Here is a 23,361-nt window from a genome sequence, read left to right on the forward strand (position 1 = left end):
GACTTGAAATCAGGAAACCTAAAGTTCAAGCACCAGCTTCAGGCTAACTCAGTGACTATGTTTTGAGTCATTTAAACGGAGTATCTTTTTCTCTGTAAAGGGAGAATACTATTAGGGGTATACACCTCAAAATTGCTATGAAAGATGAAATTTGTGAACTGTAAACCACTATAAATGAGCTGTTATTACAACTTATTTTTAAAAAATGAATTATTGCTATAGTTTTAAAGATACTTGAAAAATTGACATAAAATGAAAGCATTAAATATGTTACAACCAATTATCATGAGGTAATTTCAATTAATCTTTCAAATATACGTCCCAGTAAAGAATGGGTTCAAATCATTTGCAATCACTTCAAATTTTAACATCTTTTATATTCCTATCCTCAACTTTAATATCCACACTCTCACAGAAGCATGTAGCTTTATGGTTGGGTTAAAGGAATCTAGACTCATAAGTGCTCTATATAGATTACCTGACTGTGTTAGAGAAAAGTGCACAAAAGCTTCCAGCACATGACTTTTGTGTATGGAGAACTCATAAAAGAACTTGTACAGTTTCACAAAATGGCTAGGCATGGATGAGCTGCTATCTGTAGCTGTGGAAGGCACTTCCATATCAGTATAATCACAAGTAGCAGGCTACATAAGAGTATAATTTGAAGAATTTATTGAAAACCCTGTGGTGTCATAAACATGATTATTGTTTTGGGTAGATGGTGATACAGGGAAAGACTAAAATAAAGAGTTGAAATGTGCTTTGTATTTGTAAAACAATATTGATAATACCACATTATGTTGTAGTAAAATCTTGTGGTACTGTTACTGAATTTGAGGAATAAGAGTGAGTGTGGTCAATACTGACTTAAATTCTGTAGGTGTATTGCAAATTCTGTTGACAGTTCAAATCATAATACTTTTTTACTACCTATATCAGAGAGTCATGGAGAAAGTGTAAAACTTTAAATCAATATAAAAATATTACTTTAGAAAGTTTTTACAAAATATGTCAAGAGATATTATGTAAGTCCTCTGAATATAAGCTGTTTCTTCTGAAGATAAACCAACATGGACCCCTTTATTGCCCCCCAAAAGATTTCAGAATAGTTCATTTTCAAGAACTTTTGATTATATTAATGATCATAAATTACATAATGTTATAAACAGTGATTGCAAAGTCACCTCATGACAATTTCTAGGACTGTTTCAATGTAGTGCTCATCATTAAGGAGAGGAGATACACTAAATTACCATTTTTTCATCACTATTTCTATGAATGTAAAAATCTTCACAACAGTTTTAACACTTGTATGACTCGGAGAAAAAGATTTACAAGTATCTAACAATATTCCTAACATGTTAGTACTACTTTAAAGTAAAATCCAGAATTTTCATGCATTGCAAGTAAGGGGATAGGTATGAAACTGTACGATATGATTTTTGAGGGTTAAGAATTGACATACAGCTATCATTCACTCATTATCTCTCTATCTATCCATCCACACATTCATACATTCAAATAGAAATTTTCATAGCAGGTTCCATTTACATTGCTACTTACACTTAAAAAACACATTTACACACATTTCATATGACCTTGGCTAACAAACCTGTGAGTCCTAACTAAGTTATTTTACCCGAGAGTCAAGAAAACCCAAAGTCAAATAAGTTAAATAATTTAAACAAATCTTTTGATTCCTTCAAGTCAACAACCTTCAAATCTTACTGGTCACTGAGCTCAAAGCAAGAAAATACAAAGTACTTATTAACTTTTAAGTTATTACATGATTTTAGAATAGGAAAATTATTTTCTCAGTATTTTATATAAATACAAAAACCACTAGCCAAAAAATTCTTAAATTAGTAAAGCCAAAATCACCAGGGATAATTAACTGGCTTTTAAAGCTAAAAAATTTATTTTTGCTGTAGTACCTGTTTGGTGCAAAGAGAAGGAACTTGTGCCTCTGTCAATTTGGCATCTTTCATGACTACTAAAATTTAAAAAGAAAAAAAAAAAAAAAAAAAAAAGAAAGGAAAAAAGAAAAAGAAAGAAAAAAGAACACACTTACCTAATGAACCAGAATAGCACAAGCATAGACTAAGATAACAATGTCATGTATAACTATACCACAGATCTAAATATAGCATATAAATATATACATTTGTGTGTGTATGTGTGTGTATATAGTGTAATATATACACAATTATAAATACACAATATGCGCACACATACACAGACATACATATACATTTAGAAAGAAATATTAAACTAATTGAAATCTGAAATCAGCAATGAGCATATCAAATTTAAAGTCAAAATATTCAGTCAGTACCATTATTCAAATAACATATATAGACCTATACTGTAGTATACATATACAAATGGGGCGAATAGTCAGAACAAAACAAGAATAGAGGTGAGTCAGGAAAAGGCGGCAAAAAGAAAACGCCAGGAACTGGCACATAATTCTAAAATTGCTAGTATATGCCCAATGTAAAATATACTTTGAAGACTAGAAATTTCCAATCATGTGAGCATCACTTCACAATGCCAATCACAACATCTCTATGACTTATTAGTAAACTATTAATATGAGTTGGCTACACTGGAAAAAATTTATTACTTGGTAGCCAACTTCTGGGGAATGAACCTTTATGATCTTAGCTATGCTAGTCATCAAGCAAAAGACACATTTTGAGAACCTAAGATGACTTCCTCAGCATAACAATAAGAAGTGAAATATACAGATTGACCTTCATCCTAGGCATCAAGGGATCTCAGGACAGCTGGGATGACATCTCTTTCACTGTCTTTTTTTAATTACTAAGTTTCTTAAGAACTAACCTCTCAAATGGCAAGAACCAAAAAAAAAAAAAAAAAAAAAAAAAAAAAAACATTCTGAAGATGAAAGGCTCTCAAGTTTAAGAGGAAGAGGGCATACTATGTTACTAAAAGGAAAGATTTTCTCTTTTTTGGTTCATACTATATAAATTTTGATAACTGGATTCATTGTCTCCACAAAGAATATTCTGAAGTAAAGATTTTGTAAAAGTCAAGGATCTTTATACAGGTACAACAAATGTACACTATAAAAATTTGAGGTTGGTGTACTTACCAAACAATGTTTTCCTAAGTACTTATTTATAGTACATTTCTTTATTCATTTATCTTCACAAGGTCAAGTTTTCTTTCATATATCCAAAAAGTAATCTGATGGTTTTCTTATTCATCAAATTAGGTCTACTTGAAGTGTGGTTCCAAACTAATCAGCCTGTTTTTAACTTTTTAATTTTAAGACATCTGTTGGAAATTTAAAGGATCAAACCAAACTGAAGTGGTATAATATTTTAGGCATCAGATTGTACATTATTGTAAAGGTACCATTAAACTACTGTTATGAATAAATTAGTGATTATAGCTCTTTTTGTGAGTACTGGGGGAAAGGGGTGGTCACCATTTGGAATGGTCTTTTTTTATTTTAGTTTTTTTTTTCTTTTCTTTTCTTTTCTTTTTTTTTTAAATTAGGGAACATTGCCTTAGGTTTTTTTTTTTTTTTTTTTGGTTATTGCTTTTTTTCTTTTTTCTTTTTTTTTTTAAAGAGACCATTCCACTTTATTTTTTTTCCAAACATCTTAAAGTCATAAGGATTTATATGCAAAGCAGTCATACACCATTATCATTAAAACCCATTTGTAAAATACATACACAAGTTAAACAAAAGGCTAGTACATAGTAAAGCCTAAGCATACTACTATGCAATATTATGAATACATAACTTGGAGACTTTAGTACTATGTTATCTATTCATTTTTGGAAACATTCATTTAAGATTTTTAATGCAAATCCATCTGATACTTTGGAATAAAACAAAAATCCTCTAAGTTATAACAAGTATTGGTCATATATTTTTTTCAGACCTATTCATTAAATTACAAAGAACCCAAAGAATTCTGTAACGCTCAGTAGAAGTATGTAATAAAAACATTGCATATGTTTCTAGTGTGATGTCTTTAGCAATTGTTTACTGAAATAAAACTCAAACAGCAATCTTTCAAAATACAGGATCAGAAGGTAGTTTCTTCTCTTTAGTCTATTTTTGAAATCCATCTTCATCACATTTTACCAAAAAATTGTTTTTACAAATATGTAAAAGTACATTAGGTAATACTAATGAAACACAGGTAGAGTCCTAGCATTTGCAGATCAATGATGAGTCAAATCATCTTCTCCAAGAACGAGATTCATTGTCTTCTTCCTCTTCATCATCATCTTGAAGCAATGAGTCATCCACCAAAGACTCTTCCTGAAACTTTAGGTTAAAATGTATTTAGGAACTTACCAAAACAAAAAGTGGGAAACTTTTATATATAGATATTTTTCAAAGAGTTGAATACAAAATGTATCTCATCTGACAGAAATTTCAAGCAACAACTGAGGAGAAAGCAACAACCTCAGCCCATCAAACTAAAAAACAATGGACAAATGAGATCCTATAGCCTAATATATTTGTATGCATATAACGAGCAATGAACATAAAATCATGTCTGTACATGCCATTACCATGCCTTTTAATACCCTCCCCTTTTCTATCTAACCAAATGTCCTGCCATTTTTAAAAGTTTGCCCATCATGCTCTAGTTTCTAATCATACAAGTAGCCACTATTAGCATTTATACACAATAGCTGCTAATGTGTTTACATCCACTGCATATACTTCCTGTAATTCATTCCACCATTAATGGATAGAAGCTTCACAAACAGTGTCTTTTTATATTAATTCCTCTACTCCTCACACTCCCAAAAGGCAATTAATATTGTAGGTTATTTTATATCTGTGTGATATTTAATTCCTATGGCAGGAGAGTCATTTGGTATTATGGGAAATGTACTGGGACTTGTCATCCAAGAACTGGGCGTGAATCCTAGCCCAGGCTCTTACTGACTAGCCCTGAAACATTAGGCAAGACACTGATCATCCAACACTTTGTTCCCTCATATGTAAAATGGGAATAATAGTACTTGCCTCTTCACTTTACATGATTGTTATGAAGGAAGTACTTTGTAAACCTTAAAGTGCTATATTTTATGTGCTATTATTAATTCTATTATCAAATAATGCCAAATCATGTATAATTGGTTTCAAAAAACATTTCTGTACTTTTGATTTTAATAAGGACTTATCTGATCATCTGGGAATTCACGTGACAAAAAAGAAAAAAGAAAATAGATATCAAAGCTACACTACACAAAGATCTGAACTGGATAAAAATGAGAAACTATTAAGTTTCCCCAACAGGCTTCCCTTCCCATGCTTAACTTTTTCTCACAGAACAACTACATGCTGAAAAAGAGAATCATCTTACACTGATATAAAGCAGCAAACTAAGCAGAACTGTCCTACCTTGGGTTTTTTGCCTTCAAAACAAGGATGTAGACTTTATGAAAGGGAAAGACAAATAAAGGGAAAACTGGGATGTCACAGGAACTAGGTATAGAGTTATTCTAAAACTACATAGACTATAAGATTTCTTATTAACCAACCAAGAAGAACAAAGGGAAGTAGAAAGAACTCTGACATTCCCTGTCAGGAAATGAATCCTAGCTCTGGCGCTTACTAGGTATGTGTGTCTGAGCAAGTGATATCACCTCTTTGGGCCTCAGTTTCCTCATCTTCTAAATGGGCATAATAGAATTTATTCTCTCTAATCACAGGGTAGTGGTCAGGAAGCACCATGTAAACCATCAAGCATTTACCACCATAAGCATTGAGTTACAAGCATTTTCATATAATGGTAAACTGTCCCTGGAGAACAGACTAGAGCCATGATTTTTGGCTTCATTGTTTTTTAAGTATCTTCACTATCACTGCTTAGGTCCATCACAGGGCTCAGGATTAATTTCTGAAGCTGACAATCTACATACTTCCTAGACCCCTCCCCACCCACACAAGGACAAAAATGACCTACTTCCTCCTCATCAGGCTCAACTTCTTCTGCTTCAACAGCTGACATGTTAATTACAGGTTTATTCCAGGCCAGTTTAAGATCTTGTCCTTTGAAACGAGATCCATGAATTGCAGCCTAAAAAGAGTAAAAATGTTAGTTTAATACCTCTGAGAAAGACTTTAATTCTTCTGACAATTACAATACTTAAAATAATGTAACTAAATTGCAGTATTAGTATTTGGTTTAGTTTTTCTGAATTTTTTTAGGTGGATTCACTTCTCTAGGCCTAGGGGTTAGGCTAGAAAATATCTATGATCCTTTCTGGTGCCGTTCCATTTTTTAAATCAATCAAAACATTTAAGTGCCTACTATGTATCAAGCATGAAGACAAAAATGAAGCTGTTTCCTGCACTCAAGGATCTTAAGTTCTTTCAGGGGAGACTATGTATACAAAAAAAAATCTATATAAGATCATTTATATTTGGGGGCTACTAAAGGTCTTAAGTGGGAGATAATAGATGGGCACAAAAGAAATGGGAATCTAAGATACAAAGATGATGAACCACATAAAGGCATAGAAATAAGGAATTTGAAATGTCTTCTAGGAGGAACACTACAATGACCAAGAGCAGTAAAGGGAGGAGACAGACTATAAAGAGCTTTAAATGTATAAAAGAAGAGTTCATATTTTATCCAATATGTACCCAAGATCACTAAGAGTTCTGGGATTTTACTAAATTAGAAGAATATCATGGTCAGACTACAACTTCAGGAATATTACTCTGGATTAGAGAAAAGATTGACAAGAAGATCTGTTAAAGGAGATAATTTCAATATTTAAGAGATATGAATTACTAAATATTACTAAGAAAGAACTGCTAAGAGCTGAATTACGATAGAACCTGTATACAAAGACAGAAGAGAAATAAGAGATAGAATATGGACAAAAATGAAGCAATTAGATACGTGAGATGAGATAGAGTAAAACTGTCAAAAATAACTGAGTTATAAACCTTAGTGACTGGACACATAATATTGCTGTTGATAATAACAGGGAAATCTGTATGAGGAATAGTTTTAAGGGAAAAAGATGAATTATTTTAGATACATTAAGTTTGAGATCCTTATAAGATATCCAATCAAAATATCCAAAAGGTAGCTGTTGATGTTACACTGAATCTTAAGGGAGGTTAGAGATAGATATTGATTGGGTGATGGTAGTTGGGTAGGTAGAAAGATGATAATAATAATATGACAGATAAGGAAACTTTCTATTCACTATGCACAATCATGCCATATGAAGGTGACCTTATTTTTCAGAGTATCCATTCATGTGTAATGACAAAAGACCGTATCTGACATCAAACATTAAACTGGACCCTGATACTATAATATTCTTAACACAATACTATTCTTTTGAAAAAAAGAATCCTCAAATTCCACAAATACAAAATATTTCAATGTTGAAAAAAATTTAACTTTGCTGTTATAAACTGTTCTGAAAAATGTTCCATATTCTGTAAAGTCTTTGTAATTGAAAATGTAAAAATTTTAACTTATGGGATATTCATGCCTTTCTAAGTACCAGCTGTATTAAGTGGCTGCTTTGGAAATAGTATGTTCAAATTAAAGTAACATGAACTAGCATAAATCAGTGTTAGCAACATAGCGAAATAACCGTCACAGTCACAAAAGATTTATAGTACAATCTCAAACTACAGCATAATGTGAAATGTAGAAACAATTACATGTTCAATGACATCTGCACATGAGTTGTGTGATATTAAAGTCCCCAGGTATAAATTTTAAATCTGTACATATAAATTTATGATAAATGTAAAAGATTCCAAGCTTATTAAAATGCAGCTCTGGACTTCTTAGTCCAGGGTCTCATCACAATGTCACACAACTGGAATTTTTAAGATGTACTTATACATGACATTTAGGTTCAGGAACAACTTGTAATCTTTTGAAGGAATGATTACTACATGAAAATGCAACATTTTATGGTAAAGGATCTTACCTTATTTTCAAGCTAAAACATAAACTCTCATAAAACAAGCCTTTCTTCCCCATTGGAAAAGATTACTGAAACTTTCTACAAAATAAACTCTCATAAAAATTCTTACTATATGCAATTACATTTTTCTACTTAAATTTACTAACACACTTATGTAATACTTTGTAATTTCTCATGTTCTTTTCTCACCATTACCTCAGTAAAACAAGTATTATTATATCGATTTTATGAATTAAGAAACTGAGGCTCAGAATTTATGTGATTTGCCCTTAGTCACACAGCAAGTCAGTGCAGCAAGATTCAGCTCTTGTCCTGATTCAACAAATCACATTGCCTCTCAGCTATAAAAGTATAGTTAAATGTTTTTTAAACTCCACAAAACTGACTTTGCTATCACTGCTGTGATTTGGGGTTTTAAAGCATAAAGATACCTAAAAATTATGAAATAAACCTTTCAAATTAGTTTGAATCTAATCTAAAATTTATGCTAAATTCTAAAGTAGTATCATGCAACAAAATGTATATATACTGCATAACATTTTACATAAAAGTTTTATTGTTCCAACACTAGCTAGAAAATTCTAAAAACCAACACTTCTGATATTCTCCCACTGGAATCTAATATCCAAGATACTTCTACTGAAGTTCAATCAGGGTATCAATATTTTGATAAATACTTAATATACAAAGTTAGGCTTCTCTCTAATGATTCTTAACAGCAATCAATCTATAGAGAAAAAGTATCTCCCCAAAATTTAACATAGCAGACAACTTTAAAAGTCCACAAGAAATTTGATATTACTTTAAAATAAAGCTTAAGTAGAAATATAAGAAACCTCCCTCTTCCTTCCCGCCCCCAATGAAATTTTAAAGTGTTTGTTAATGGAGTAGGTTAAGGCAGCGATAACCGTTCAAGTATTAGTTTGTTCCTAACTCACTTAACAGAATAAATTGGGATTAATTAATTTTGTTTCTCTCATCACAGCAACATTTCTGTTTTTATAACAGCATCAAAACAGAAAACAGTAGGAAATTCTAGAGACATGATAAAGCAGTAGCATGGGAGAAGGAAAATACATTGCACTGGACTTGGACTTGGAGTTAAATAACTTAATCACTTACTATAACTGTTCAATTTCAAAGATAAATCAGAACCTTTACAAGCCTCCATTTCCTTATCTACATCATGAGGGATTTAAGATCATTTACCAACTAAAATATTCTATTTGTAATTGTTCCCACCTCTAGCCATGGCTCTTACTGCTTTCTTCTTGCCCCGTTCAGAATCCTTAATTTTTCTTCTGGGCTTTCCTCTCGTCCAATACTAAGGATTTTGGAGGCAAATTCAGATATTCTGGTCTACTTATTTACTCTACCCAGGAACAAAAAATAAATAAATAAAAAGGTGAAGTACTAATTTTTTTTTAAATGCTAATATTTAACTCAACCATTTAAACTTTGGGACAACCAGCACCTCTAATATTCCAAATGATAAATGAGTAGAGATATCAATAAAAACCCACCATAGATGTTCTGAAACATCTAACTAATCAAATCTTATTTGTATTTCACTTACTCAAGAACTGTGAATTATCGAAAGCATAACTATAAACAAAAGGAGAAAAAAAACATCTCTCAATTACTGCAAGGAAATATGTCACCAAGTCCATGTTCTAGACTTCATACACTAAAAAATGAACTTCAAATCTTCACTTAGATCTTACTTATTCTTATTTTACATTTTAAAAGCTTTGTTTCTGTTTCACCAATCTAGGAGCTGAGTAGGAATACAAAGTCGAAATTTCTACATTAACTTAATCTTCTCTAGATATAATAGCTATCCATATAAAATGCAAGAACTATGCTGCAAATTTTATTGTGATTCAAGTAGAATAGAAATCAAGTCCAACTACCTCATTTTACATATAAAGAAATCATGGTATAGAGATAGATGAGGTCTCATAGCCAAGATTACACAAAACTTACTAATTAGCAAGGTAAAACAACATAAAGCCAGGGTCTCCAGCATCCCAGGCCTGTCTGATTCTACAACAGATTTCATCTCATTTCTTAAATCCCAACTTGCTACTCTATTTTATAAGCTGGAAAAAAATTTAACATTTTTCTAAAATAGGTTAATTTTATTTTTTAATCATATGAAATTCTAAGGTCTCATTAAGTCCCTTCTTCCTCCCTCCAAAACAGAAGAAACTAAAAAACCTCCTACTCTTTTGTTCAAAATCCCAAGGCACCATATATATATGAGTTGCATTTTTGTTCCACACATTCCTATCAAGTCTCTTAGAAACCAACTGCTATGAATCCTGGGCTAAACATGAGCATTTTGTCACCAACTTCCAAATAAAAGTTAAGTCCAAATGAGTGAGAGTGAAATTTTGTATGCGTTTAATGTACTTTATCACAAAAGATATTCAGATAATGAAATATTATAAAAGGACCTTATTATTCAATAGTTTCTTACAGAAGTTAAACAGTAAGCCCCATTTTACAGATGAAGAAACTGAAGTTGAGAGGAATTAAGAGACTTTTTCTAAAGTTTAACAGTCTTGGTAGAGCTGGTATCAAACCCAAGTCTTCTAAATACAAATCTAATAACCTAAATATGAATTAAACCTAAATAATCCTCTAATTACAAATCTAAAACTCTTTTGAACAATGTTCTGATTATGAATTAAAACTAAATATAATTTTTTTTCTTATGGGGTCTATTGACTGAGAAATATAAATGACCCAAAAGAACAAATTTAAAACAAATTTTGTCATACTGTTATAATTGGGGGGGGGGGGGTAAAAGGGAAACATAAATCACATTTATAGAACACTTTTCTTTCCCTCCCCTATTCTCTACTATCCCTAACCCCATCTGTCTGTCTCTCTCTCTCTTACACACACACACAACACACACACACACACACACACACACACACACACACACACACACACACACAATCTATGGGACATTCTTTTTTTAAGCCACAGGCAAGGCATCCCAAATGCAGAGTTCTGGGCACAACTTTCAGAAAAGGCAGTTAGGTCAGAATTAAGATTTTTTAAAAAATGAATGATTTTCTCCAAAAGGTAAAGCACAGAGGTTCTGCAATATAGGCAGCATTACTAGACACCAGGATTTATACCCTAATCAACAATTAGAGGCACAGGTTTCAGGAGATAGGTCAGAAGGACAAGAAGAAAGTAATTTTCCTTCTTAAGGAAGAGATTATCACACTAGCTAAAGATAAGATTGAGAACTGTGAGGCTGAATGGAGACTTGATTTCACATACAGCAAACTAGAGATCTGAGTACATAAATCAATGACCAAACTGCCAGAAAAGTTTAAAAATATCCTGCCTGGGTGGGCAACTCTAAAGCCGTGCCTTTAATAGTCTCCTGAGGCATAAGGGATGAAAAAAAGGACAATATAGAGAATGTATTGTTTTGATTCAATTTTTAAAGACATTTAAAGTAATAAACATGAGGCAGCATGGTGCAGCAGGAAAAGCTGATTTTGCCAAGAGTCAGGCAGACCTGAGTTCAGACTATAATGCATATTGGCAGTATGACCCTGAGCAAGTCAATTTTTCATTTAACTCAAGAAAAGGTACCAAGCTACAACTGAAAGAAGAAATTTTGTAATCTACGAGTTTCTGATACCAAAGACATCACAGATTCAACAATTATACTATTTAACAAGTTATACTAAGTAGTTCAATAACTTCTAATATGGACATATCCTTGGGTACAACACCAATTTTCAGTCAACTAGATCAAGTCAAAGTAATAAGAATTTATTAATTATCAACTACGGAGTAAGTCCAGTGCAATGTTTTCTTAATAGTAAGAAAAGCAAAAACAATTCCTAATCTCAAGAAGTTGACAGCCTAATGGGGGGAGACAACATGCAAAAAATCATGCATAGACAAGATATATTGAAAATACTCAGAGGAAAGGTACTATTAAACTAGCAATATGGGAGATTGGGATACCCTGTTATAGAAAGGAAGATTTTAGGTAAGATTTGAAGGAAGACAAGAGATAAATTAGGGAAGAACAGAATTCTAAACATGGATGAAAGCCAATAGAGTAGAAAATAAGGGTTCAAGCAATAAAGGGGCTTTGAAATTTCAACTACTTAAATTTCTGCCTTAGATCTTAAAATACTATTCAATATGAAAATAATGGAATAAAACCAGTCCATCTAGAGTTGTTGTCCTTATAGGTGTAGCATTAATCAGATAAATTTTCTATTGTCCTTTAAAACATGATTGTATCTTCAATGGGTGAAAAAGGAACCTAAACTTTTATACCTAATTAAATTGTGGTATGTGACAATGATGAAATTCTATTATTCTATAAGAAATAATGAGCAAAATACTTTCAGAAAAACTTCAAGTCCTCCATGAGCTCATGCAAAAGGAAATGTACTGTATAGCAATGCTGTGAAATGATCTGCTATGAATGATTTTGTTATTCCCAGCAATATAGTGATGCAAAACCATTCTAAAGGTTTTGACATTATTATACACAAAAAAATGTTATCCATACCCAGAGATAATACTCACTGTATCTGAATAGATACTGAAGCATACTTTAAAAACCAAAACAAACAAAAAAACCTTTTTTTTTGGAGGGGGAAGAAGGAAAATCTATGTTTCATTTCACAATATGACTTAAATAAATGTTCTGTATAACTTCACATGTGCTTCTTAATGAGGGTTGGAAGGGAGGAAGGGAAAGAATCTGGAACTCCAGTTTTAAAAATAAATGTATATTAATTAAATTTAAGTTATCTTTAAAAAAAACTTTTAAAAAAAAAGTTTTTTCATGCTCATTTCTGCCCCATTTTTCCAAGTGACTTAAATGAAATCCTTCTTACATTTCAAGTGGGCATATTTTTAAATTTGCATTTGTTTGCAATTGTCACTTTTGTTGCACCTATGTATGATTTTCAATGTTTAAGAATTCTCCTATGCTAATCCTGGTCCTTTTTACTAATCCTATGTACCTGTTATATTTCTATGTATCGGTTATATTAGTTTGGTGCATAATGAAAATTTTATAAAACTCCATAAACCTAACAACTAGGAAAAGCACAATATCATAGGGAAGTTAATAGAATACTACATAAACTATACAAGCAAACTCCCAAATTTTGTTAAGAGACAAGATGTTGGTAAAATTCAATTAACATTTAGATTCAATGTCTAGAAGGGACTTTTCTAGATGATGAAGGGATACATTTAGTTATTATCAAGTAGCCTAAAATCAGTAGGGGGAGGGGATAGGGAGAATAGGATGAACATACAATAAGTATAACACATGAAGTTATGATGTTACAAGTTTATATGAAGGATAAAGACCATTATAAAAATTTCAAGATATAGTACTTTAATTCTGGGCTCAAAGTAGGTAGACCAACCCATTTTAAAAATTTACATTAAGGTCTAACCTAGCACAGGAATAGAACACTATTTTAACCTTTTGTACAATAAATGCAACACATCACCACACCCTGTTTTACTTCTTAAAATAAAAACTACACCATGCAAGTGAGGAAAAAAATACAAATGAAATTAGTATGGGTTTATTACCTCATCTTCCTTACTAACCTCACTATGCCCCAAGGAGTCACCAAAGGCTATACTTTCTCCATGCAACGCTGCCTCAAAACTATATCACCAACTCATTCCTCACTAGATTTAGCATTGACAGAAATGGGTAAAGTTAATACAAAATCAAAACAATATTCTATTTCTTATATGACTTATAAAAGAATGTTATAATAAAAGAAAAAATTATATCTTATAAAATTTGGATCTCTTAAAATAATCTGTGAAAAATAAAGAGTACAATAGAAATAAGACAATTAAAAGCTTTCTATAACTTATTGTAAATAATTCATATCACTAAAACTTACCCTACAATACAAAATGTTAATCAAATTGAGTCAGAGCAATTTTATTTTCATGATACTAAATACTGTCAAATAATAATATACTGGGGAAATCCATTAGACAAATTTAAACAGCCACCACAATTCTATTTTATCTAGGATTCAATGTTTTTATATAGAGGACATATGTATATATACGAATATATAGCTATCTTCTGAAAATGATCATGATTTTAATACAAACTTGCCTATATTATGCACAAATAGGGACAGTGTGGAAGAAGAGTGACAAAAGGTAAGGTACTAGCGAAGTTCAAAATCAGTAATCTGTATTTCCAAAATAAAAACAGACAAACATTTTTATTATTCATTTCCAAAATGCTTCTTCCTACAACAGTTAAATGTTGTTCTTTTATATTTTCCTCCTCTTTTCTATTCTATTATGCTGTGAGAGCAGGAGCAGAACAGCTTAAACTTCCATCTTTTGCTCATTAGACATTCAAAATAAAAGTAGGCAAAGAATATACTTGAATTTTCCCAGTCAATTTTATAATATAATGAATAGATTAACTAGCTTTATTTCCTTCCTCTCTTCTGACTTTATTTTGAAAGCATGACAGTAAAAAGGTGCTAAGTTGTGACTGTTCTACACTCTACTAAAACTCTTAAGGAAGGCCTGTAAATAAAAGTTTAAGACAGAGCACGCTAAAAGGACAATGCAATGAACATGGACTGAAATTTTAATCAATCTGAGAGAAAATTTGACTTAAATATAAATAAATGCTCTTTAGGGTAAAATAAAAAATGCATCAATGCAACTTTTAAAACTATTACCTAAATTATTGTTACTTTCCAATAGACATAATAATTAGGCATATTCAAAGGAAAAAACATCCAAAGTCATATCTTAATTTTAAAAATCTTTTGTTGAAATGCAATATTCATCTGTGCTTTAATAAAAAACAAAACACAAAAAACCCTCTAGAGTCTAGAAAGAAAAAAATACTTTAAAATGATTTTTAAAAGAAGGAAAAGATCCCCAACTAAAAGCTAGCATTTTATATAATAGTAAAACACCAAAAACTTTTATCATTGAAAAATGAATAAAGCAAAGCAGTCTTACTCTTCAATTATGTGATAGAATTTTAGCAATGCTAGTAATAGCAAAAGATAAAGAATCATAACAGCAAAAGATAAAGAATCAAAGACATACAAATAGGCATAGGCCAAGAAGAAATAAACTACTTCTAACTTTATACATGATGGTTTGGTTGCAAAATCCCAGAGAATCCAGAAAGAAAGGCATAAAATGGCTTCAATGAAATAGTGAGATATAAAATAAGCCCATGAAAATCCTATTATAAGTCTACAGAACTCTCTAAATCTGGGCCAAAGGATCAAGATTACAACTAGAATACCAAATAGCTGCCCTTCATGTCAGTGGCTTCATATTCTGGCAACTAGGCTAATTCTAAAAGTCTGGAGGAACTCTTTCATATAACCATCAAGAATCAAATCTTGATATGTCATCAAGTGTTCTCTGACCAGGTCCTCTTCTTGGTCCTCAATTTATCCATCTATAAAATGGTAAAAGGGGACTTATGATCTCTGAGGTCTCTTACAACTGTTAAACCTAAGTTTCTATAAATTCTGCTTTGGTCATTTACTGGCTGTGTGACTTTCGGCAAATTACTTAACCTCTCTTAGTCTCAATTTTCTTGTCTATAAAATGGAGATAATTGTTCCAATTATCACAAAGTTGTTACAAGAATCAAAATCAATACTGTATATAAAGCATTTTACAAACTTTAAAATGTCGTGTCAGGAATAATAATATTTTATTGTTTTTATGCATTTTATTTGTTACCTATCAAAAAAGTAGGTATTTACTAGGCTGTTAACAATGTTTATCCATGGTAAGAAAGTTTTTCCCAGAGCCTCTTAAATATATATATTTTCAACCAATTAATTGTATGAACTACAAATTTTCTTTAACTTCTATTTTAAATCATTGCATCAAATTTAACAAAATCACAAATCCAGGAGATTGATGAAAACATATTAGACAAAGAGACATTCTCCAAAAGGTAGGTAGTCAAAGCACAGAAACTTTTCAAAAGAAATACAAACAATAAAATCTTTAAAAACTCCAAATAATTTACTAATAAAAATCAAATGGAAATAACTGAAGACTAATATCATCTATTAAATTGGCAAAAATGACAAGAATAAGTCTTTTGTAGAAACTATACCAAGATAAACAGACTATTTAATAAAGGGTTATTAGCGGTGTGAATTGGTTCGACTGTTCTAGAAAACTATTTGGAAATATGCAAAAGGAGCAATTATTTATTTATGTTTTGTTCCCAGAAATGCCACTATTAAGCATGGACCCTACTGGAAGTCAATGATTGGAAGGTCACATATATGTACCAAAATATTCATAAGCATACATTTTGTGGAAGAAAAAAAAAAAGGAAATTTGGTTTGTCACCTGAAGAATGGCAGAACAATGATAGGATAAGTATACTGATACAAATGATAAATATGACAAATTCAGAAAAAAAAATGGGAAGGGTTCATATGATCTAAATAGAGATCAAAAAGTGGAACCAACAGAAGAATTCAATCCAGGAGATGTTTGTGGTTTTTTTTTTTTCCTGTCACAGATCTCACTGTGGCAGTCTGCTAAAGCCTATGTACTCTTCCAAATAATGTTTTAAGTGCTCCCCTTCCCCCCCCCAAAGATAAAATATGCAAGATTATAAAGGGAAAATGATTTTTTTGTTGTTGAGGCAATTGAGGTTAAGGTAATTGCTCAGAGTAACACAGCTAGTAAGTATCAAGTTATCTGAGGATGAATTTGAACTTAGGTCCTCTTGACTTCAAGGTCAGTGCTCAATTCACTGTACATTAGCCACCCCTAAATTTTTTCCCCTTAAACTTAAGTTCCCGGACTCTATGTTAAGAACTTCTGGTTTCGACAACAAAAGTACACAATATAAATATGGAAAAAACAAAACTGCAAAGTAGCTGAATTCAGATTCAATGCAATGACCAATTATGATCCAAGAAAGCAGATGAGAAAACATACTTCCACCTTCTTGGAAAGAAAAGCAATGAACTAAGAGTACAAAATACTCCATATAGTTTCAGATAAAACTGCTGTCTCTTTGTTTTGTTCAACTGTTTTTCTTTGTACAAAGGTAGAAACTATCACAAGATAGAAAAAATAGTTTAATTATTAGAAAAATTATGGTAGTACTAAAAAATAAGACACCAGTAATACTTTCAAAATGGACTTTTCAAACAGTTAAAAGTATTGTTGGACTTACTGCTTCTGCTTCTGCTCTTGTCTTGAATGTAATTACCGCATGAAGAGAGGAGTCATCAATCTGACAATCTTCAATTTCACCATATTGCTTTAAAAAAAAAATTCTCTATTTAAATGCTATGCAATATAAAATATCAAACATTATTAAAAACATAAAATCATACAAATAAACCCATACTACAAAAAAGTACAAGAGAACAATAATGCCATATCAATACCAGTATTCTTGCAAAATTTTATTTTTACATAATGAGTACATGTTTATGCGCATGCACATATACAGGATACACCATGTGTGTGGGAAATAAACAGTATAATGTTGGACCTAGTCCCAGCCTTAAAGTCAGAACCTAAATTCTCATCAAGTCCCAGCACTAATACATATTCACATTAATATCCTGGGGGGTTGCTTAGCCTCTCCAGCAGAGGCACCAAAGACTATATATAAAGTTGCAAATCAAGTTGCTGAACTGCAATAGTAGAGGAAATTTTGTGTAAGAATACTAATCATAAGTCCAGACCAACATTTCTGTTGAAAGCATAGCATTTTCAATTTAAGGATACAGCCCATATTTCAATTGAAACACATCAACATAAATGATTTAATTTATTGTCCACTGTTTGGCAGATAAAAACATTAATTTCTTTTCAGTCTTAAAATACTATATATAATGCTATAATAATAAATACTATTTTAAAATTAAATTAAAATTAGGATGCCAGGTATCTTTTTTCTCCTAAAACTTTGAGTATTAAACTTATTCTCATTTTGCTAATAGCAAAGGTAGAAGAAAATTCATTTTTGTAAAAAGCCACCATTCAAGATTATTTTAAGTGATCTGAATATACAATGATAACCCATGTAAACAATCATTTACTATTCTGAATACATTTATTTCTAAAGACAAATATTTCTTTATCTGGATCCTAAGTAACACATTTGTTTGCAAACTTAAAGATAAATAAAGGGATAGCACAGTGAAAAGACAGGTAGTCTTAACATTCTGGTTGTGGTATTCAGAGTTCCTGAATCTCTGTGACCCCAAGGATCACACTGCACTGATTTGTCATCTCCTTCTCCCGGGGATTAAGGCAAGCAGGGATAAGTGACTTGCCAGGCTCACAGAGTTAATAAATATCTTTGAACTCAGGTCTTCCTGACTTCAAGTCCCTGACTCCAAAGATCCACCAACCTGACTCCAAGGCAAAGGCTGGAGGTTACACAAATGTAAAGTATCTTTGGCCAGATATAAGCTCAGGTTTTCCCAACTCTAGGACCAATGTTCTACCTACTGAGCCATCTAATTCTTATATTCTGACATGTATTCCCATCTGCTGGGAGTACAAGGTTCCAAGAAAATATAAAGAATCCGAAATAAAGAAAAGATCTAAAATTTTACAGAAGGGATTAGAAGCTCTGAAGAAGGAAATGCTAAAGACACAAAATTGATTAATTCCAATGGTGAGATATGGAAAGAGAGATGCCACCAAAAGGAGAAATAGTCAATACTTAAGGGACTTCAGACGACAGGAACATGAATCATCGTTGATAAGAGCTGTAAATTAGTCCAAGTTCTATCCCTGGACCCAAAGAACCTGTGTTAAAGACAACCCAAGTAGTCAAAAGATCCCATATATGTGAAAATATTCTTAGCAGTATTTTTGGGGAGGCTGAACCACATGGCCTCTAAAGTTCATTTTAGCTCTAGGCTTTTGATACTACTTTTTGATTACTAAGAATCCAAAATAATATTTTCACAAATATAAGTTGGCACTAGCATGACAAGAAAGCAATTCAAGATCTAGAAATATTCCAGTGTAAACCTGATATGAGCCAAAATTGTGGCTAATGCAATTTCAGGATGCACTGAGATAGTGTCCAGGATTAGGACACTCAGTTGTGATTCTATCTCAGCCAAATGACATGTGGAGTACTCTGTCCGGCTACTCTAAAGCATCACTTTTTAGAAAAGAAATTAACTTTAAGAGAACAATCAAAATAGTGAAGAGTTTTAGAGCCCATGCCATATGAAGTTCAGTTGAAGGAATTTTGACTATTTAAGCCTAAAGATAACACTATAAATAACATGAGCACTGTCTTATTCAGAGGACTATTTAAGAGGCTTGTGTTAATTCCCAAGGGCAAAACCAAGAGCAAAGAATAAAAGTGATAAGGGGAAAACTTATGGTGAAATAATACTTCGAAAAATTTCTTGAAAAACTTAGCCAACCAAAAATGGAAGAGGCTCTATTGGGAAGTAATAGGGTGCCCTCCGAAATTAGCAATAGATAGATAGCCACTCAGTTATGTTGTAGAAGAAACTTTAAATTCAGATATAAGTTTGACTACAGGTCCTTTCTAATTCTAGAGATAACCTTAACTCAAGAGCATCAAAATCCATTCCTTCTGTTTTTAAAAAAATGTTGGGATTAAAGCTATTCTGAATACTGCGTAATGTTTTAAATATTTAAATAATATTAGTCATTTTTTATGATACTGTAAAATATCACCATTAAAAGCAATCTATTAATATCTATTGATTCAACCATTTCACATAGGGAGAGAAAAGTGAATTCTTAAATCATGAAAATTAAAAAAAACTGATAAAATCAGTAGTTGGTGACAAGGCTTTATTCTGAGAGAAAGGAAGAAAAGAGAAGAGAGTAAGGGAAGAGAGGGGACAGGAGGGGAAGGGAGAGAAGAAGAGAAGAGAAAGGAAGGAAGGAAGGAAGGGAAGGAGGGAAGGAGGGAAGGAAAAATAGAGGAGGAAGGAAAGGAAGGAAAGAAAAAAGCAATGTACAGAGAACTAGTCTATATCCCAAAAAGCAAAACACATATTCTACTTCAAAGGCAAGAGAAGCAATTCTTTTCTATAACCACCAATAAAATTAGCTATGAGACATGTAATTTAATCCCCCCCAATATATGTTCTTAGATAAAATAGTCATCAAAATCATTAGGTACCGCAAAATGGGGGAGAAGGTCTTCTCTATCACTCTCAGTAAATGCAGAGATCTCTAATGCTCTTGGGCGATGGTCTACCACAGCATGACCAGGAACACCTCTCCCTCGACCACGACCCCTTCCTCTGCCCCGAGTTGTACCTCGACCTCTTGAATGAATTCCTCTCCCTCGACCAGATGAAAGAATCCCTCTTTTTGCAGCCTAAAACAGATTTTAAAATGCATGCCATTTATTTACATTCAAGAAATACTCCCCACTTGGCACCAACATTATCACCATTGCTAGCATTTACAATGCATTAAAGACTCACAAAGTACTTTACAAATATCTCATTTTATCTTCACAACCCTGAATGGTGGCATTATGGTACATATGAGAAAACTGGAATATACAGAGATTAAGGAACTTGACCAGGGTCACACAATTAAGTGTCCAACATTTGAATTTAGATCTTCCTAATAACTCCTGGTTCAGCCACTTAATTGCTTCATAATAAACTAATTTTTTTAAATTGTATTTTGACAGGAAAAATTGAAATTTCTTTTGTTTCTATCAGAACACTTGACGTACTTTAACTAAAGATCACCTAAGCTGGAACTTTAATTCTAAAGGGAAATTCTTTTTGCTTCCTTTGCCCAAAGAATGAAATTGCTAAAGTCTGAAATTATTGAATATGTTCTCTAATCTCAGATACCTAAATGTCATCCAAATAGGGAACTTTTGAAGAGGAAATTCATCTCATCGATAGAGATTAGCAACTACAGTGGCCTGGACCTAAGAATAGTGATACAATTTTTACATGAAGTTTTACTGTATTTTAAAATGTAAAAACCACTTTTACTATGTAGGTCATACAAAATTTACATAAAGTTTTATTGTATTTTAAAATATAAAAACCACTTTTATTTGTAGGCCATACAAAAAATGAGTTGTAAGATTTGACAGTCTGGCCTGACCTCAGGCTGTTGATAGTAGAGTGGCTTGCTCATAGTCAAAAGCCAGAATATATCAGAGGCCACCCAGATCATCCTTATTTTTAATTAAAACAAAACAAAACAAACAACAACAACAAAAAGCCACCACAAAAATAACAACAGTACTGGAATTCCCCTCCTCCCCCCAGTATTAAAGAAAACAGATGACAAATCTGTTTATTTTGAATGAGAGTAGCCATCAGGGCAGGAATTTCTTATCTGTACCATTAATTTACAAATCTGAGATTTTAGAAAAATTTTGATTTTAAAATTAAACAAAATCAACTAAAATTTATATAATACTTTCACTGTAGATATGTTAGTATTAGCTTCAATTTAAATTTTAGGCACAACACAAGCAAAAAGCAAGTTTTCATGTAGGTGTACTACTCTAAAGAATAACTATTAAAATACTTTATTCACAATTGTTAAAAATTGCAAATTAAAACTTTAAATCCAGAGCTTCATTTTTAACCTATAAAAAACCAGTATAACACTATTAAAAACATTAACACTTAACCTTTCCATCTTTCCATTGTCTTATTTCTGTCTCTTCAAAATCCTAATATATAAATGTTCAAGAATGGAATCCCAATATTTTTCTACCAATAAAACAAAATCTGCAAACTATGTAGAAATTATCACTGAACTACCATTAATAAGGCTTACTTTTCTTACCCCATTTTGAAATATTTAATTAAAAAAATTAACATTCTTGTTAGAACTCCAGAAATCTCAATGCGACAGTGATAAAATTAATAACTTTTTAAGTAAAAAAGTAGTCAAATCAAAAGGAAATTAGGTGTTTTGTTTTTGTACACATCCACAGCACCACCTATAGGCAAAACTTTCTTAAGTATTATACAGAGCTTACTATATTTCAAATACAAAATTGACTAGAAATGACACAATTCAATAATTAAAATGAGGATGCCTTTGTGTGCTAAGTTAATAAAACTTACAGAGGAAAAAAAGTGAAATCCCATTTCCAATTAAGAAAAAAATTTAAAATCTGCCCTCTTACGTTATAATAAAAAATAGTCATGAAAAAAAATCACAGATTTAGAGTTGCAATTCAATAAATACTTATCAAGTATAATACGCCAGGCACTATGCTAGGAAGAGACCAGAAAAGTCTGAGCCCCTCGTTTTACAAATGAAAAAACTGAGGCACAGAGACTTGCCTATGGTCATAAACCAATGAAGCACAAATCTTTCACTCTCAAATTCAGTGTCTCGTCAACTGCACCTTGCTTTTCTCATAGAATAACAACTTTTCTTATAGAATAACACTGTTCCACAGGCTCAGGACTATTTGTAAATATATAAAAACTGATTTGTAAATCAGTTTTTGTAAAAACTTAAATTTGTAAATATAAAAAAATAAGTGAATAAACTATGATTATATGAAAGTAATTGCTCCATAATAAATAACAAGGAGAGTTCAAAGGAATTAGATATCATTAATATGTGATGATTTAGAATGAAAAAGGCTAGAATGTACGTATCACCTAAAACTAAGACAATACTAAAATGTCAACAAAATTTAATTATGAAAACTGGCTTTACTATATAATTTATTACATTAAAAAATAGGTTGCCTATCTTTTAAAAATGCTAAATTACAAAAGTCTAACTTTACAAGTACAGTCAATAACCTTTTTTTTAAACGACTTTAGTGCATATCTGAGTTTGCTTTGTTTTGTTTTTAATAAAAATAGGACTGTAATATTCCAAAGGCCACATTCTATTGTCACACAAGTAAAGAATGGTAATAATACAAGTGGCCTGAGCTGATGGCATAAGGCACCTTATTTTGATTCCTCTTTCCTATCGAGATCAGTGGTTCTCAAAGTATGGGCTAGAGAATGCTGGGGATCTCTGAAACTCTTTTAGAGGGTCTACAAATTCAAAAATAGTTTTTATTTCCAATATGGTAAATGTCTATAAATATAACCCAAATAAACAAAATCGCTTTAGAGAGATCCTCAATAATTTTTAATAGGATAAAGCTACTGAAAACAAAAGATTGAGAACCACTGATCTAGACTATCAACATAAATTTTTTTTAACTTCCTCCTTCAAAGCCCAGACCTCCAAAACATAGAAACTGGGGCCATAGAGAGTGCAGTCATGCTTCTTTACCTTACAAATCTAAGTGCTAGGAAATCAGGGGCTTTAATGTCCCCCAGATTCTACCATAGAGAG

General features: G+C 31.8%; 1 protein-coding gene across 14 annotated transcripts in view; it reads right to left on the reverse strand.

Annotated features, from left to right (window-relative positions):
- Positions 1 to 23,361, reverse strand: part of RBM26 (RNA binding motif protein 26) — a 102,796-nt gene that overhangs the window by 5,264 nt on the left and 74,171 nt on the right. For 8 of the 14 annotated variants that reach the window (XM_051983969.1, XM_051983968.1, XM_051983973.1 and 5 more), the window contains 4 exons: positions 20,180 to 20,380; positions 17,216 to 17,302; positions 5,970 to 6,083; positions 3,274 to 4,312 (listed from right to left, as the gene is read on the reverse strand). In XM_051983969.1, the coding sequence (XP_051839929.1) occupies positions 4,223 to 4,312; positions 5,970 to 6,083; positions 17,216 to 17,302; positions 20,180 to 20,380 (492 nt within the window). In that variant the 3' untranslated portion in view covers positions 3,274 to 4,222. Of the gene's footprint in view, positions 1 to 1,934; positions 1,994 to 3,118; positions 4,313 to 5,969; positions 6,084 to 17,215; positions 17,303 to 20,179; positions 20,381 to 23,361 lie in introns of those variants that run through there. The other 6 variants (XM_051983966.1, XM_051983964.1, XM_051983965.1 and 3 more) reach the window with 3 other exon arrangements.

The sequence above is a fragment of the Antechinus flavipes genome, chromosome 3, assembly GCF_016432865.1.
Source record: "Antechinus flavipes isolate AdamAnt ecotype Samford, QLD, Australia chromosome 3, AdamAnt_v2, whole genome shotgun sequence".
NCBI lineage: Eukaryota > Metazoa > Chordata > Mammalia > Dasyuromorphia > Dasyuridae > Antechinus > Antechinus flavipes.